General features: G+C 34.7%; 2 protein-coding genes across 4 annotated transcripts in view; both read right to left on the minus strand.

Annotated features, from left to right (window-relative positions):
* On the minus strand, positions 1–7,785 carry gbgt1l6 (globoside alpha-1,3-N-acetylgalactosaminyltransferase 1, like 6). 3 transcript variants are annotated; one of them, XM_073952162.1, is made up of 4 exons: positions 7,614–7,785; positions 3,857–3,892; positions 1,750–1,884; positions 1–1,313 (listed from the first exon to the last, which is right to left on the minus strand). In XM_073952162.1, exons 1-4 carry the CDS (start codon positions 7,685–7,687, stop codon positions 623–625), a joined length of 936 nt encoding a protein of 311 aa, XP_073808263.1. In that variant the 5' UTR covers positions 7,688–7,785; the 3' UTR covers positions 1–622. The 3 variants fall into 3 exon arrangements, with proteins under 3 accessions (XP_073808263.1, XP_073808264.1, XP_073808265.1); XM_073952163.1 differs by lacking the exon at positions 3,857–3,892 and having other exon boundaries at positions 7,614–7,753; XM_073952164.1 differs by lacking the exon at positions 7,614–7,785 and having other exon boundaries at positions 1,750–1,879; positions 3,857–4,031.
* The window catches only part of arap1a (ArfGAP with RhoGAP domain, ankyrin repeat and PH domain 1a), a 22,527-nt gene continuing 15,343 nt past the window's right edge, over positions 7,651–14,834 (minus strand). The window contains exons 24-29 of the mRNA XM_073952161.1: positions 13,574–13,687; positions 11,913–12,043; positions 11,509–11,591; positions 9,873–9,908; positions 8,383–8,446; positions 7,651–8,304 (exon numbers count right to left, since the gene is read on the minus strand). Coding sequence (XP_073808262.1) covers positions 8,275–8,304; positions 8,383–8,446; positions 9,873–9,908; positions 11,509–11,591; positions 11,913–12,043; positions 13,574–13,687 — 458 coding nt within the window. The 3' untranslated portion in view covers positions 7,651–8,274. The remainder of the gene's footprint in view (positions 8,305–8,382; positions 8,447–9,872; positions 9,909–11,508; positions 11,592–11,912; positions 12,044–13,573; positions 13,688–14,834) is intronic.

The raw sequence follows: 14,834 nt of genomic DNA on the forward strand, positions 1-14,834 counted from the left end.
GGACAGTATGGTATATGCACATTAAAAACAAAATAGGCTTTCTGAAGAACGTAGAGATTTTGAAGTACAATATGCTACCTTTTTTCCAGGGATGCCCATGCAAATTTCAAAAAAACAATGCAAAACCACATTCTCCACGTATTACAAAGTCCTGGCTGTAGAGGAAAAGGATACAGGTAATTGACTGGCCTGCCTGAAGTCTCAACCTATCTCCATAAGAGAACGTGTGGCGCAATTTGAAGCATAACATTGTGACAATGAAGACCCTGTACTGTTGCCCACCTTAAGACTTGTTTGAAGGAAAAATAGGACAAATTTACGTGTGAAACACTTCGTCACTTGGTGTCTTCAGTACATAAAGTCTTTTATGTGATGTCAAAAAGAATGGTAACATTACAAAATGGTAAATGCTTTACTGTTCCAATTTTTTCAAATATGTTGCAAGAACCAAAATTGTAATACATGTTTATTTTTATTTTTTTAAATCATGAGGAACAAATTATGTTTCGAACAAATAATGTTTGTTGTATTGTCTCCAATGAATTCAAAGTAAATTTAGAAATCACTACTTTGTTATTATAATAAAATGAAGTGTATACAGTCTCCATACAGTTAAAAGCTTTTATATGTTTGGACGAACTTCAGCATAGTTTTTGAGGACTTGAGAGAATCTAATGATTTTGATCTCTTGTGGTTTCATTTTTTGGTCATCCCAAGAATATTCAGGTGAAAGCAGTTTACTGGGTTTGTTATAAAGGAAGTACTTGTTCAAATGGGACTCCTCCTGCCATGCTGCCTCAATGGATTTAGCTGCATCAATGTCCAGCTGCTCTCGACAGGTTTTAGCAAGCTGATATACGCACTTCACTGAACCACCAAGCACAGCTCCACCATAATAATAATCACCCTCAGAATAAGGGATAAACGCTTGAGACTCAGGCCTTCTCTCATATGGAAATAGCACACATGGAGAATTATAATACCATGCATGTATCACACCTATAAGATCACCTAAAGTCTCTGCTCCCCAGCGGCCGTAGAACTTTGTATCCACATCAAGGCTAAAAAGATAGTCAGCATCATTGACCAGTCCACTCTCAATCAGCATCTCCAGCCTTTTCATCCTGCCCAAACTCATCTCCTGCCATCTGCTTGAACTATTGACTGTCATCACCGTCAGTTTACGTTCTCCACCCAGTTTCACATCAGGAACCTGCTCTGGATGATCGCTGAAGACATAATAGTGCACACGAAATCCAACAAAGAAATTTTGCTCTGCAGACTCCAGGAAATCTTGAAGAAACACTGTATACCTGGAATATTAAGGAATGTGATAAATAATAAATGAAATGGCAGTTCAATTTTCCAAAACATTATAGATGATAGTCTTAAGAATACATTATAAAAAAAAAGCACATTTAATTTATCTACTTAATAAACTACAATACCAGGCATTAAAGATGAGATAACACAAGATAAAAGAAGGTATTTGTTAGGGACGTAAATCAATAATGCCTATGGCTTTATGTTCCTCATAGTCTACATAAAAAAATAACAGATATTTTTCTAAAAAAAAAAAAAAAAAAAAAGTCAATAACAACAAAAAGCCTCAGAATTAAACTAGGTTTAAAGTATACATAGCTTTCCTTGGCAATCCAGATTTCAACACAGTATTAAAACAAGCTGCGTAAATTATGGCAAAAATATAATACAAAGCTGAATAATTTCAGGGAAGATGAACAAACTCACTTGCCAAGAGCGAAGACTGTAGTCGCTACAGTGATGTTTTGTTGTTTGTAGATTGAATCAATTAGTTTGGGATCAAAAGTTCCTTCCCATACTATTGGAGCTAACCATGATGTCAGGTCAGCTTGAACATCTGCTCTGTTTAAAAAAGAATGATCACATACATATGCCTGAAATGCTAATTAATTGCAAACATTACACAACAAGTTGTCTTTTACTTAAAACATATACAGTGTATAAAATCGTATTTAAAACTATGTTCTTTGCAGAATTTGGGTGGGTATTATGGATTGAATTTGGGTGCATTACATTTGCCATGCCAATACCATGTATGATACACCAGGCACCCCATTCCCCTTCCATTACATTCTCTCCCATAGCCTCATGGGATGAAAAAGTTTTTCCTGGCTGCTGTACATGAAAAAGAACTGCCATTCATTTTTTATAGTGTGAGTTTGAGCGCCATCTACTGTGACATTTACAGCCATTCTGGAAACATCAGAAGATACACTGTCAGAAACACCTCGAGGGTGCAACTTTGTTCATTGATGTTTCTGCAGTGGTATGTTTTGAAATTGTCCGTGGACAGTGATAAGCATCTACCGACTCCTGTTAACCAGATTAATCAACTTCTCATATCTGCAAAAATGCCCAGCCTTGTTTGCTGCCCTACACGATCTTGAATAGTTTCAACAATAGTTAAAATAACCAGCACATTGATCTCATTCATGCATGAGGCAAAATTGTCCAGTGACTAGTGGTTTTAATGACTGTCAAATGACAATTACCAAGTATGAGGGCTTTAGATGTCCTGTTTACTAAAAGCAAAATCTACTGATGTTGAGGAAGAGGCTACTGATACTCAAGTTTTCTCCACTGTTGCAGCAGAACATTTTTGCATTCTGAATTGCAGAGAAAATGTTGATGGTAACCAATTAATTCTTGCTAAAGAAAAACACTAAAATGTGCAGTCCTTGATGTAGCTAATTTTTATATAGATCTAAAACACTAATTAGTGCTTTTGTTTTTTTCTACGGTATTTGTATTAGTCCAGTCTGTTATTTACTGTACACTCTCAGAAATAAAGGTACGCGAGCTTTCACTGGGGTGATGCCTTTTCAAAAGGTACAAGTTTGTACTTAAAGGGTTCATATTGGTACCTCAGAAGTATATATTAGTACCTAAAAAATTAAGAGGAAGACTTTTGTACTTTTTAGGTACTAGTATGTACCCTTGAGGTATTAATATAAACCTTTTGAGTACAATGTTGTACCTTTTGAAAAGGTACCACCCCAGTGACAGCTTATCCTTTACCTTTTTTTCTGAGTGTACAGTGGACAATTTCTTGTACAGCTGTTACCTTTTTTTTAAAATTACATTTTAAATGCTTTATAACTCACCTGTTTTTTTTTTTCTTGACAAACCTTCAGTTGAGATGTTTACATTTCTAAATTAAACTGTCAAATCTATTAAAATACTTTATTCATTTATGTATGCAGTACATTTTTGTACCTTCAGTGTCCACAATTTTGTTCCTCGAAGAGCCATTGTACCCATTAAATGATACAAATGTTGAAGGTATTTTTTTCCTTGTGCAAAATAAATATTTTGACTAATATAAAAAAAATTCAACCAAAACAAAACTATAATGGGGAACATGTATTAATTTAGATGTAACAAATTACAATGTTTTTTAGATTGGTCCAAAGCAAAACTATATTTGAGGTAAGGTTAAAAGGGTAAATCCAAAATAAAAATTTACATTGTACCAAAGTAAAAAATCATAAAATAATAATAACTAGTGGTTTAGTAAACAATGTTTTTACCTTCTGGAGTTCCCCGTCAAGAGTACAAAAACACAATAGTGAAATCAATTTCAATCTTTGTCTTTATCAGTAATGTGTAGCAAAACACTCAAGCAAAGCAAAGTAAAATAAAACAAAACAAAATAAGACTGTTATCAGTCAAACTGATCAAAATCAAGTGGTTTGATGAAAACAACAAAAATATCTGCAAATAGCCTAATATTTCTTTTTCAGAATCCCTGAAAATATTATATATGTTTGATCAATACTCCAGCTTGCTTTTATGGTTAGTTAGTTTTACTCACTTAATCCATCCCAAGCTGAAACCCAGATAAACGAGTCTATAAGGAAACAAAACAACATGTTATAGAATAATTAATACTATTGACATTTTACTTAGTATGACCGCCTCTCTGATGAATATATAGATATAATTTGGTACTTGTTTTACTACATGCACTTAACAGATGCTATCTGCTGCGTAAAAACATGCTGGATAAGTTGGCGGTTCATTCCGCTGTGGCAACCTCTGATTAATAAATGGACCAGCCAAAAAGAAAACAAAGGAATGAATAACCCTAATAAGTTACAGTCAACATCTAGCTAGCAGCAGCTTTCTAAAATATGGTTACCACTGTACTGTACATCTGCACTCTCAGAAATAAAGATACAGGAGCTGTCACTGGGGCAGTTTGTACCCAAAAACTCCACAGTGGTACCTCAAAGGTGAATTTTAGTGCCCAAATGTACCTAAAAAGTGCCTTTGAGGTACCATTATGAACCCTTCAAGGACAAATATGTATCTTTAGGAAAGGTACTGCCCCAGTGACAGCTCCTGTACCTTTATTTGTGAGAGTGTGCAACAGGCAGCTGAATTGTGCAGTATGTGACCTTTATCAGGCTCTGCTTTTTTTTTTTAGCACAGTAGAAGCCAAACCAACCACAGAACACAGTCATCATTAACAATACTAAACATTTCTCCCTACATTAATCATTCAAAATCTAACAACATAAGACTTGTATTTAACTTTATGTATTTACCTGAGTTCCCATTAAAAGTGCAATGACTATGAAAGTGCAGGGCTATTTAAATTATATGAATTTAAAATATGGTACATTTACATTTATTCATTTGCCAGACACTTCCATCCAATGCAACTTGTAAATGAGGAATAAAACAAGTACATTAAAAAGCAATAAGACAAGTGCTAAAAATTCAGTGTTTAGTAGCAGTCACTCACTTTCCTTCAGCTTACTTCCTGGCAGTGAAAGTGGTAAAAATAAAACACACACACACACACACACACACACACACACACACACAGTGTCCAGGAGAACACCCTTTACAGATGTGTCTTTTAAATGAATATTTACTTGGATGTTAAATAATAATAATATATTTGTGTAACATTAGTCAGTAAACCAAAACTGAAAGTAAGAAAAGTGGCTTTTTCTACGTCAACTTCTCTGTGTGTGTGAATAACATTTTAAAGATTTAAGAAACCTTTTGTATTTGAAAGAACCTTTTGTGGAATTAAAATGTTGTTTGAATGTTAATAATTTGTCATGGAAATATTAGCGCAAAAATTAAACATTAGCTTTCATGCAGAAAGGAAGTGTAAGGTACACAAGATATTTAGAGGATGTGGTTAGACAGCATGGGCAAATTAAGATACTAAAGTTTCTATAATAATTTCTCAAAGTCAGACAAGATGTCCGAGGCAACGCGCTGATGTTGTAAAACAGAACAATAATCATTCATTCATTTTCATTGAATCCCTTTATTAAGGTTTGCCACAGCGAAATGAACTGCCAAGTTATCCAGCATGTTTTTACGCAGCGGATGCCCTTCCAGCCACAACCCATCTCTGGGAAACATTCACTCTCATTCACACTCATACACTATTGACAATTTTAGTCTACCCAATTCACCTGTACCACAAGTCTTTGGACTGTGGGGGAAACCGGAGAACCCGGAGAAAACCCACGCGAATTCAGGGAGAACATGCAAACTCCACACAGAAACGCCAACTGACCCAGCCGAGGCTCCAACCAGCAACTTTCTTGCTGTGAGGTGACAGCACTACTTACCGCACCACTGCGTCGCCCTACAGAACAATACATTTAACAGAAGTAGTGACGTGTTGGTGAACGTTGCATAGGTTTTGATGAATTGATTAAAATAGTAAGACTTGTTGGTTGATGAAATAAGAGATTCTTTTTTTGTTTTTGCAATTTGACCTTTTTTTTACCATAAGGTTTTTAAATACTTTTGTATGCAGTTTTTGATACAAATAATACAATGATGTACACTGATCAGTATATAAAATTACTCTAAAGACCTGAATCTGGGTAAAAATGAGGACAGAAATTTAAATGAAGATTCTGAGTTAATATGTGCATGCATTCAAATGAATTTAAGAATCACAATTAATTTATCAGGCAGCATGGTGGCTTAGTGGTTAGCACTGTTTGGCTCACAGCATAAACGACACTGGTTCTAGTCCTGACTGGGTTTGTTGGCGTCTCTGTGTGGAGTTTGTCTGTTCTCGCATGGTCGCATGGGTTTCGTCCGGGTGCTCCAGTTTCCCCCATTAATCTTTTCTGCACAAACAACCACGGATGCAAACTTACCATCTCTTCCATGGCATTTCTCTTCATCAAAAATTCTCTACTGTTACCTTAATCCCTCTGTATTTAAGCTTGTGATTTTTTTTCTCTGGACAATCGCTGAAATATTCTATTAATAACACTTTTACTAATTATTTGTCTCTTCAAGAATCATTTGTTGCAAACAATATAGATTTTTCATAAAATATCTGTTGTCTACTGATATTACTTGCATGATAATTAAAACACCTATTGTACAGTATACTGGTGTCAATCTAAAGCCTAGCACACCAGAGTTCACAAAACATTGCAGCCTTAAAATGAAAGGATTATCTACAGTATATATTATATAGAGAGAGAAAATAAACATTACACTTAAAAAAAGATATTCACCGGCCACTTTATTAGGTACAGACGTGCAACTGCTCGTTAATGCAAATTTTTAATCAGCCAATCACATGACAGCAACTCAATGCATTTAAGCATGTAGACATGGTCAAGACGATCTGCTGCAGTTCAAACTGAGCCTCAGAATGAATAACAAAGGGGATTTAAGTGACTTGGAACGTGGCATGATTCTTGGTGCCAGACAGGCTGGTCTGAGTATTTCAGAAGCTGTTGATCTACTGGCATTTTCACGCACAATCATCTTTATGGTTTACAGAAAATGGTCCGAAAAAGTGAAAATATCGCTACAAGTCGTACATGCTCACTAAAATTGGACTATAGAAGATTGAAAAAAAATCTGCATTAACCGCATGATGCTATAAAGTCAATATGGATCAAAATCTCTAAGGAATATTTCCTGTGCCTTGTTGAATCTATGCCACAAAGGATGAAGGCAGTTCTGAAGGCAAAAAAGGGTCCAACCTGGTACTAGTAAGGTGTCCCTAATAAAGTGGCCGGTAAATGTATAATAAATAAAAACATAATAATATGTAATACAACATAAAAATAATAATACAACCCAAAGAACTGTTTTGTAAATATATTTTACAGACATTGTACCCATATTTTTTGTTTTAAAAATACAAGAACATGTAACAGGCTATGGTTTCAGATATAATGATCGTGATCCAGGCATTTTATCCTTTAATTTAGCAGATGAATCAATGCCTGCTACAATTTAGTCTACTATTTGTGTGAAAATATAGACAATTTGTGATAAATGTTTTGCTATTTTGCTAGTCCTCTTTAGACTGTAAGATTTTAAAAACATGTTAGCTTTTTCTAACCTGAAACCAATACTTCAATGAGAGTTAGTTAGCATGTGATCACAAAATCATTTATAGCAGAAAAAGACAAAAATATAAAAATAAAGTGTAAATAAATGGGTAGTCAGACTAACATTTCACCAAAAAAAAAGGAAATATAAGCATAGCCTATGTAAATTACATCTAAACACAAAATTAATTTTCTCTAGAAAAACCAAAAGATCCAGTAATTACGTACCCAGTTAGACAGGAGCCAGTCAACAAAAGCAAAAATACGACTTTAAGTTTTAATACTCTTAAATTAGGCATCATTGTTCTAACGTTTTAGAGGACAGAAAGTAAAATACTGCAATAAAAAAATGAGTTAACGTGCACGTCAAGGTAGGAGGAGCGTAATGCAGTAATTGCGGAAATAAGATTGGTGCATGCAGCTGTACTTACTTACTGTAGAGTGTTCAGGTGGCAAAATTTTATATGTAGATAGTCCAGGTTTTAGAATGTGCACCTCATTCTCAAGCTGTACTACTTCCTGTCAAGTCCCATCAAACAAGCCTTGCAGTTTCCTGTTCTAAAATGTCAAGTTTCACACAAACTGACCTGCTTAAAGGGACAGTTAAAGGTTTACTTAGTTTACTTTGATTTTTATTCTTTTTGGGAACCCACATGCAATTATTTTCAAACCATTCTGAATCTACATTGGGATTTTTTTTAACATTATGTATTCACATTAAGAAGAATTTACAAACATAACGGCATACTTTCAAAATTCGATGCCAAAGATACATGAATAAAAGTAACAAATAGATCATGTTCCCTTTCTCATAATTGTGTTGAGTGAAGCATGGTCTGTTCAGAAACATGTAATGGTTTTCCAACCCATCATTTGCTTTGATGTTATTTCACCAGGACGGCCAGATGTCACCATTACACTATGAATTAGAAATAAAAAAATGAAAATGTATATTATTATTAACTCTAACTAAAGAGTTGTGAGACAGAGATGATACCTGGATGCTGTAAAATGTGGCTGTCCATTCAATGAGCTCCTCCTCATTCTCACAGCACAGATACCTAAAAGAGAAAAGACCCAGAGACAATATGAGAACAGAGCCTGCAAGAAAATAATTATAGATTAGAGTTAAATGTTCTAGTAAAACCATAAAAAAATACAATATACTCTATATTAAACCATAGAGATTAAAATTGGGATGTCATTAAAGTCTATGCGTCCCAAAATCTTTGGAAATTTACTGTAGTGTGTACACTGGGTATAAGCCGGTATAAGATTCTGATGGTATGATAATCTTGGATACAAATAGCACGGTTTCATGGTATTGTGATTACTGCTCTAAAATATGTTTTTTTTTTAATGTCTGGGTAAAAAACGAAAACTTGTTCCCCTTTTTAACACAATATATTTCATTTTGAGAAACATTTATAATATTTTAGAGCAGTAAACATGTCAGGCTAAATCATTCAAATGAATCATTGACTTTTGCTTTCTTTATTTGTTTTTAAAAAAATTAGATACAATTAAAAAGGTATCTTTGGATATCTTTTTCTGCTGGAGATACTGAAAAGCCTTAAAAATGTAAATAAAAAATCTTACATATACCATAGGAATGGTATAGCAGAAAAATTTTGGTGGTTTTAAAATCTTGAATTTTCCCAACCACTGTATACCTTGAAAACTGTTATTGCCCCACACCTAGTGTACACATCACTAGCAAATAGCAAATATTGAGCTGTGCACACACATAAATTAGAAAAACTGTCTGCCATGCAACTTTTATTACATAAACAGCTTCAATACTGAATGGTTATATTGTATCATATTTTTCAGCAATAAGGGTGTAAAAGAGTTTTAAAGGTAAACACATAGATTCACTAGTGGTAGAGAGAGATGAACAGTTATTTCACACTGGCCACTTTTATTTCTCTCTCTTGATAGTTTATTAAATAGATTTAATTTAGTATTGCTAACTTATTTTAGCAGTAAAGATGACTCTTTGATGTAGATTAACTCACAGCTTTAGATAGTGTTTGTAGAGAGAGAGAGAGAGCTGCAGAGATACAGGTAATTTACACAACTCTCTTTTAACAAATAATGATATCCTTTTGATCCTGAATTCCTACATTATATATTTTTTGTAGATTGTAGTTGTTAAAACATAAAGCTTTATCTATAAGTATAGTATCTAGTACTTGTAAATGTACTAGTCATTTTTCTGCCTGGAAAATAATTAGCAGAAAAAAAAAAGTTTTTTTGACTAAATTTGACAGGAGAATGTGATGACAAGTAAAGTTAGAGTGAGAGGGGTATTGGATTGGGGTCCACAAGCCGGCACTTGAACTCAAAATGCCTGCATCGCTGTTGTGCTGTATGTTGTGTGTATATAATGTATAAGCGATATACAGTTATAAGCAGGGTTAAACAAGGCAGACAGTGTTAAAGGATTGAATGAGGACATGACCAAGACAATAACAACACACTCACCACTGCTGCTTGTCATGGATAAGTGTTAGACCCCATCTGTAAAGAAAATAAGATATTTATTTAAATGTGTGTGTTAAAGCTATTTTTATACAGTATATATTAATGCAGGGATGCAAACCCATGATGTCTAAAAAAATCTGAACTATTTCAGCTGGAAGTTCTTCTCTAAAAATTAGCTTGAATAAACATTTAAACAGTGACAAAGATGCACTCAAGCAAAACAAAAATATAATTTAAAAAATCTAAATGTATGCAGTGGTCATAACTGTAAATAAATACAAAAATAATCTTTAGCCAGGCACATACTGTATAACCTGTGGACATTAACCCCATTCGTTTTTAGGAGCGTAAGCAGTGTTTACTAGTCCATAATATCTGATCAGACAGCTTACATAAACACAGTAAAATAAGCCTTACGATTTATTAAAGATGCAGCATGTTCATATTTCAATGCAGAGTACAAATACAACATCTGTTTTTCACCACTAAAGGGCACATATTCACAAACAAAGAGGTCATCTGATGACGCTGTAACTGACGGTGCTTTCCAAACAGGATAAACCACCTTCCAAAGGAAAAATGCACTTCCATAGGGGTGAGCACTTCTGACTGGAACCGTGTGAGAGTTGAATTACAAGTTTTCATTTCCATTACATCCTACAGGACTTCAAGATGATAGATCTTGAAATCATGTCGATAGATGAGCTAAAGCATTCATTCATTTTCCTTCAGCTTAGTCTGTATTTCAGAGGTCACCACAGCAGAATGAACCAGCATATTTTTTACGCAGTGGGTGCCGTTCCAGAAACAACCCAGCACTGGGAAACACTCATACACTAATTAACCAACATAATCATACACTAAGGACAATTTAGTTTATTCAATTCACGTATAGCGCATATCTTTAGACTGTGGGGGAAACCAAAGCACCCAGAGGAAACTCACACCAACACAGAGAGGGGTCTGGATGCAGACCTGGTGCAGTGCAATCTGAGCTGCATCCAATGCTTTTTAATGCACTCACCTAACCCCACCCCTAACCCTACCCGTCACAGTGACGTCACTCACTCCATTGAGTGCATGGTCTCTGACATTGCATCGCTGAGTGCTTGTATCATAAAGGCTGCATCCAGATACTATTGCCAACACAGGGAAAACATGCAAACTCCACACAGAAATGCCATCTGGCCAGCCTGGACTCAAACCAGCGACCTTTTAGCCGTAAGGTGTCAGTGCTAACCACTAAACCACCGTGCCACGCTAAAGTATTTAAAAACTGCTACTATGATAGTATGAAGCAGAGTAAGGCTGAAAGCCATCGAAACAAGGCCTGCAACACACATGCAAATGCATGTGTTTGTACAAGGAGCTTACAAAAGCAGTTAAAATATACATTGATTTGTTCATGTGAAATGATGAACAGCAGAGTGCTTTTGTAGGGATAAATGATGGTTTTAAGTCTGTCACAGTGAAATTAAATTAAATAAAGAAGCCTCCTCCACTTTCCAGCTGAACAATATCACCCTAGCAGCATTTTCAAGTGCAGAGTCTCATGACTGCTTAAAATATGTTTGCACATAGCCATGTCATAATTGTTTGCATCCTGATATAAAAGGCCTGGATTTAGATTTATTACGGTGTGGGTGGATGCAGTTTGCTGCGGCAGCCATGATAGAGTTTAATCTCTTTGACAGGATATTCTTTCTCAACCTGAGAACCCTGGAGAAAAAAACAGAATTGAACAAAGTTTAGACTGACTCTTGTGTGTGGCTCTGTGTGAGTGTGTGTGGTTTTCACTTGTGTATTCTGCTTGTGTATTGCTGTATTTTGAGCAATGAATATTTTTACCTAACCTTCACAGTAACCTCTGTGAATTTATAAACATAACATAAACACAACTTATTAAACATCATTTATTAATGTATAGTATGTAATTAATTATATACAATGTCAAAAAATGTCAGCTTTTACCATCTTTGTTGAGATATTTGGTCCAATTTGGTTAAAATGTATGTTACTCTGACCCACATTCCCACCTACCAGTAGTTCTTTGTGCAGTCTGAAGGTTTCCGCAGAAAGGTCACAGTGACGAGTATGAAAGTTTTTGCTGCTCTCGCTTTTAACCTCACAAACCCGCAGAGGCCCGCTTTTACTCAGATTGACCTTGTTTTCTGAACACACAAGCAGACAAAAAACAATGGTCATAAAATAATTTAAGCAATGTTAATGCATTTGGCCATTGTTCAGTTGGCTGTTTAAACATTTTTATTATAATACAGTTCTTTATAAGTTAAAAATTATTTTACTTCAAAATCAAAACACTTTTTTGAAGAAAAAAATTAAAATAAATTAAAAATTAAAATAAATCAAATTTCACAGACATTTTACATTTACAAACAGCTACATTTCACTGCATATTAGTGATATCTACAAATAGTATTATCTTAAAAGCTTAATAGGAGCATTTTGGCCTATTTATTTATTTCCCATATTTATTATTACTATTGCTGAACATCTTTTACTGCGTCATTATGTTTACCACACTAACAATCAAAAGTTTGGACGAAATTCATTTGGTGTCATCTGTACAAAATGGAGGGTTTAAAGGACACCTATTTCACCCCTTTTTCAAGATTTAAAAAAAGTCTTTAGTGTCTCTGGAATGTGTCTGTAAAGTGTCAACTCAAAATGCCTATCAGATTATTTATTATACTTTCAGAATATTGAATCTTCTGCTCTGAACACTATGTAGCTGTTTTTGCTGCCTGTGCCTTTAATGCTAGTTCTCCCCACCCACAGTTCCCATATGCCTGTCAGAGTGTGCTTCCATCTCTGCCTCGGCTGCATCAGATAAACAGCACAGTGACAGACATGAAGGAAGCAGATCTCACCATCCATTATGTTAATCTACAAAATAAACCTGAATTAACGTCAACAAGCCGGGATTTAAGCATCTTCTTTTAAAATTGTACTAACATGCGACTGTGGTGATAAAGACGGTAAAACCGCTGTAATTCATTACAAACATGCACTGTTTTAAAAACGGTTTAAACTTGTAAAACTCATTCTTGATCACATTTAATGATGATTGATGAGAGCTCAACAGATCTTCTTTTAATCCTGGTTGCTTTGTGCACGTCCTGTCTTTTTGATATGATTATACGCATTACTACGGAAACATGTTAATACACGCTGTCAATCAATTCGGTGGGCAGTGAAACAGCATTCCTACGTTACGTTGCGGTCGGCCTCAAAAGGGGAGGGATTTGGATCCATTTTAGTGTCAGGAAATTTAAAAAAAGACTTATTGTCTTTATATCACTTTAAAATTGCTGTAGATTCATTATAGCTTTACATTACACAGCTTCCAAAAAATTATAATAGGTGCCTTTTAATGACTCTTTTGAATTTTATTTGTGTTTTTACTTTGTTTTGTAGACAGAATAACATATTGTGCAAATATATTCTTTTCTATATAAAATGTAGATGTTAATTTTCATTTATATAATATTACTGAATGCTAAAAAAATGTGAAAAATAAAAATGGAAAAATGAAATGAAAATGGAAATATGTACATGAAAAATTGTTTAATACACTCAATTTAGCTGTGTTTCACTCTGAGTCACCTTACGCATCATTTGTGATGACTGAAATAACTGTTAAAGGCACAATGCACTGGTGTTTGTGTGATGAGACATACCCAGGTACCTCATGATTCTGATAATGCTGTGATTCTTCTTGACCAGCAGGTGGCAGTCATTACTAAGGGAGAAATAGACTGGCAACACTCTTTCCTGATAATGAAGCCTTCTCTCTATTCAAAAATAAACACCCCGCAGTTACAACAAATAAATTTCAACAACTGAATTTCTTAATCACACAGTCAAGATGTCCATCATGTTCATCTGTGCACTTTATAGTAGTGTGTAGTGTGTTTTGTACTACAACATATTTAGCAAATATTTGACATCAACAGTGAGGTTAAACACTACAAGTAAATGCAATATATTATAAACATTGGGTTTGTAAGAGTTTTTTTCAATTTAGCAAAGATGCATTACATTTTTTTTTTTAAGTGACATGTTTTAATTGTTAAAAAAAGTAGTTTTTCAAATATATAGCCAATAAGCAATAACCAATATTTAAAGTATGCAAATGAGAATACAAAATTATTTCTGATTATATGGAACTGTAAACAGGAGTAATGGTTGCTAAAAAAAAGCATAAGTTCTCTTGAAGCCACAAATAAATCATTGTATAATCTTAACAAAAATATGCTTAATTAAATGATAAATTAAAGCCTTTGTCATCATAGCGCTTGTTATTAGGCAGTTTCAGGCAAGGCAGACCTGCCAAGCTCTGAGACCAAATGACTGGGTGAGAATGTATATGTGCACGGCACAAGTCTTATGTGTTTGTTTCCATGATCCACAGGGTTTGTTGCATGTTTTTCCCCGCAATGCTGTCAGGGCAGACACAGCAAAGCTGTTGGTTTGCAGCAAGCATTTTTGTCGGGAGACCTGTATGAGAATTGGTGAAGTCCTCCTCATTTAGTGCTTATATAAACATGATTATCTTTATAATAATATAACAAACTGTGGTTATGTGTATATGAAATTATGAATAACAAATGTAGGAAGTCATTAAATAACTTACTGTTTATCTTTTTGCATTTTAACTTTGTAAACTATAAAATCATTGGTCTCCTCAGGACGTTATGCCTAAGTCTCTGGTTCAGTATGTTAGACTGTGATTCTTTCATGTAGGGCCAGCCCCGGATTGGCTAATCGGGAGGACCGGGAGAATTCCCGGTGGGCCGGTCTGTTTTTTGGCCGCGAGGGCCGGTGTCCCTAGCTGCTTGCACTCTGAGCAGTCACACTTTTTTCTTCTATTTATTTATTTGACCATAGCTTTACTCTTTTTAATCATTATTTTGCCGCAGTGCCTCTCTTTTTATTTAT

This window comes from Danio rerio, chromosome 5 (assembly GCF_049306965.1).
Source record: "Danio rerio strain Tuebingen ecotype United States chromosome 5, GRCz12tu, whole genome shotgun sequence".
NCBI lineage: Eukaryota > Metazoa > Chordata > Actinopteri > Cypriniformes > Danionidae > Danio > Danio rerio.

Bases quoted from the DNA above. Each gene is read 5' to 3' on its own strand.
- gbgt1l6 (XM_073952162.1), bottom strand. From the start codon at position 7,687: ATGATGCCTAATTTAAGAGTATTAAAACTTAAAGTCGTATTTTTGCTT. The intron at 3,893-7,613 runs GTACGTAATTAC...GTTTCCTTATAG, and splicing joins ACTGGCTCCTGTCTAACTGG to ACTCGTTTATCTGGGTTTCA. The intron at 1,314-1,749 runs GTGAGTTTGTTC...TTAATATTCCAG, and splicing joins ACAGTCTTCGCTCTTGGCAA to GTATACAGTGTTTCTTCAAG.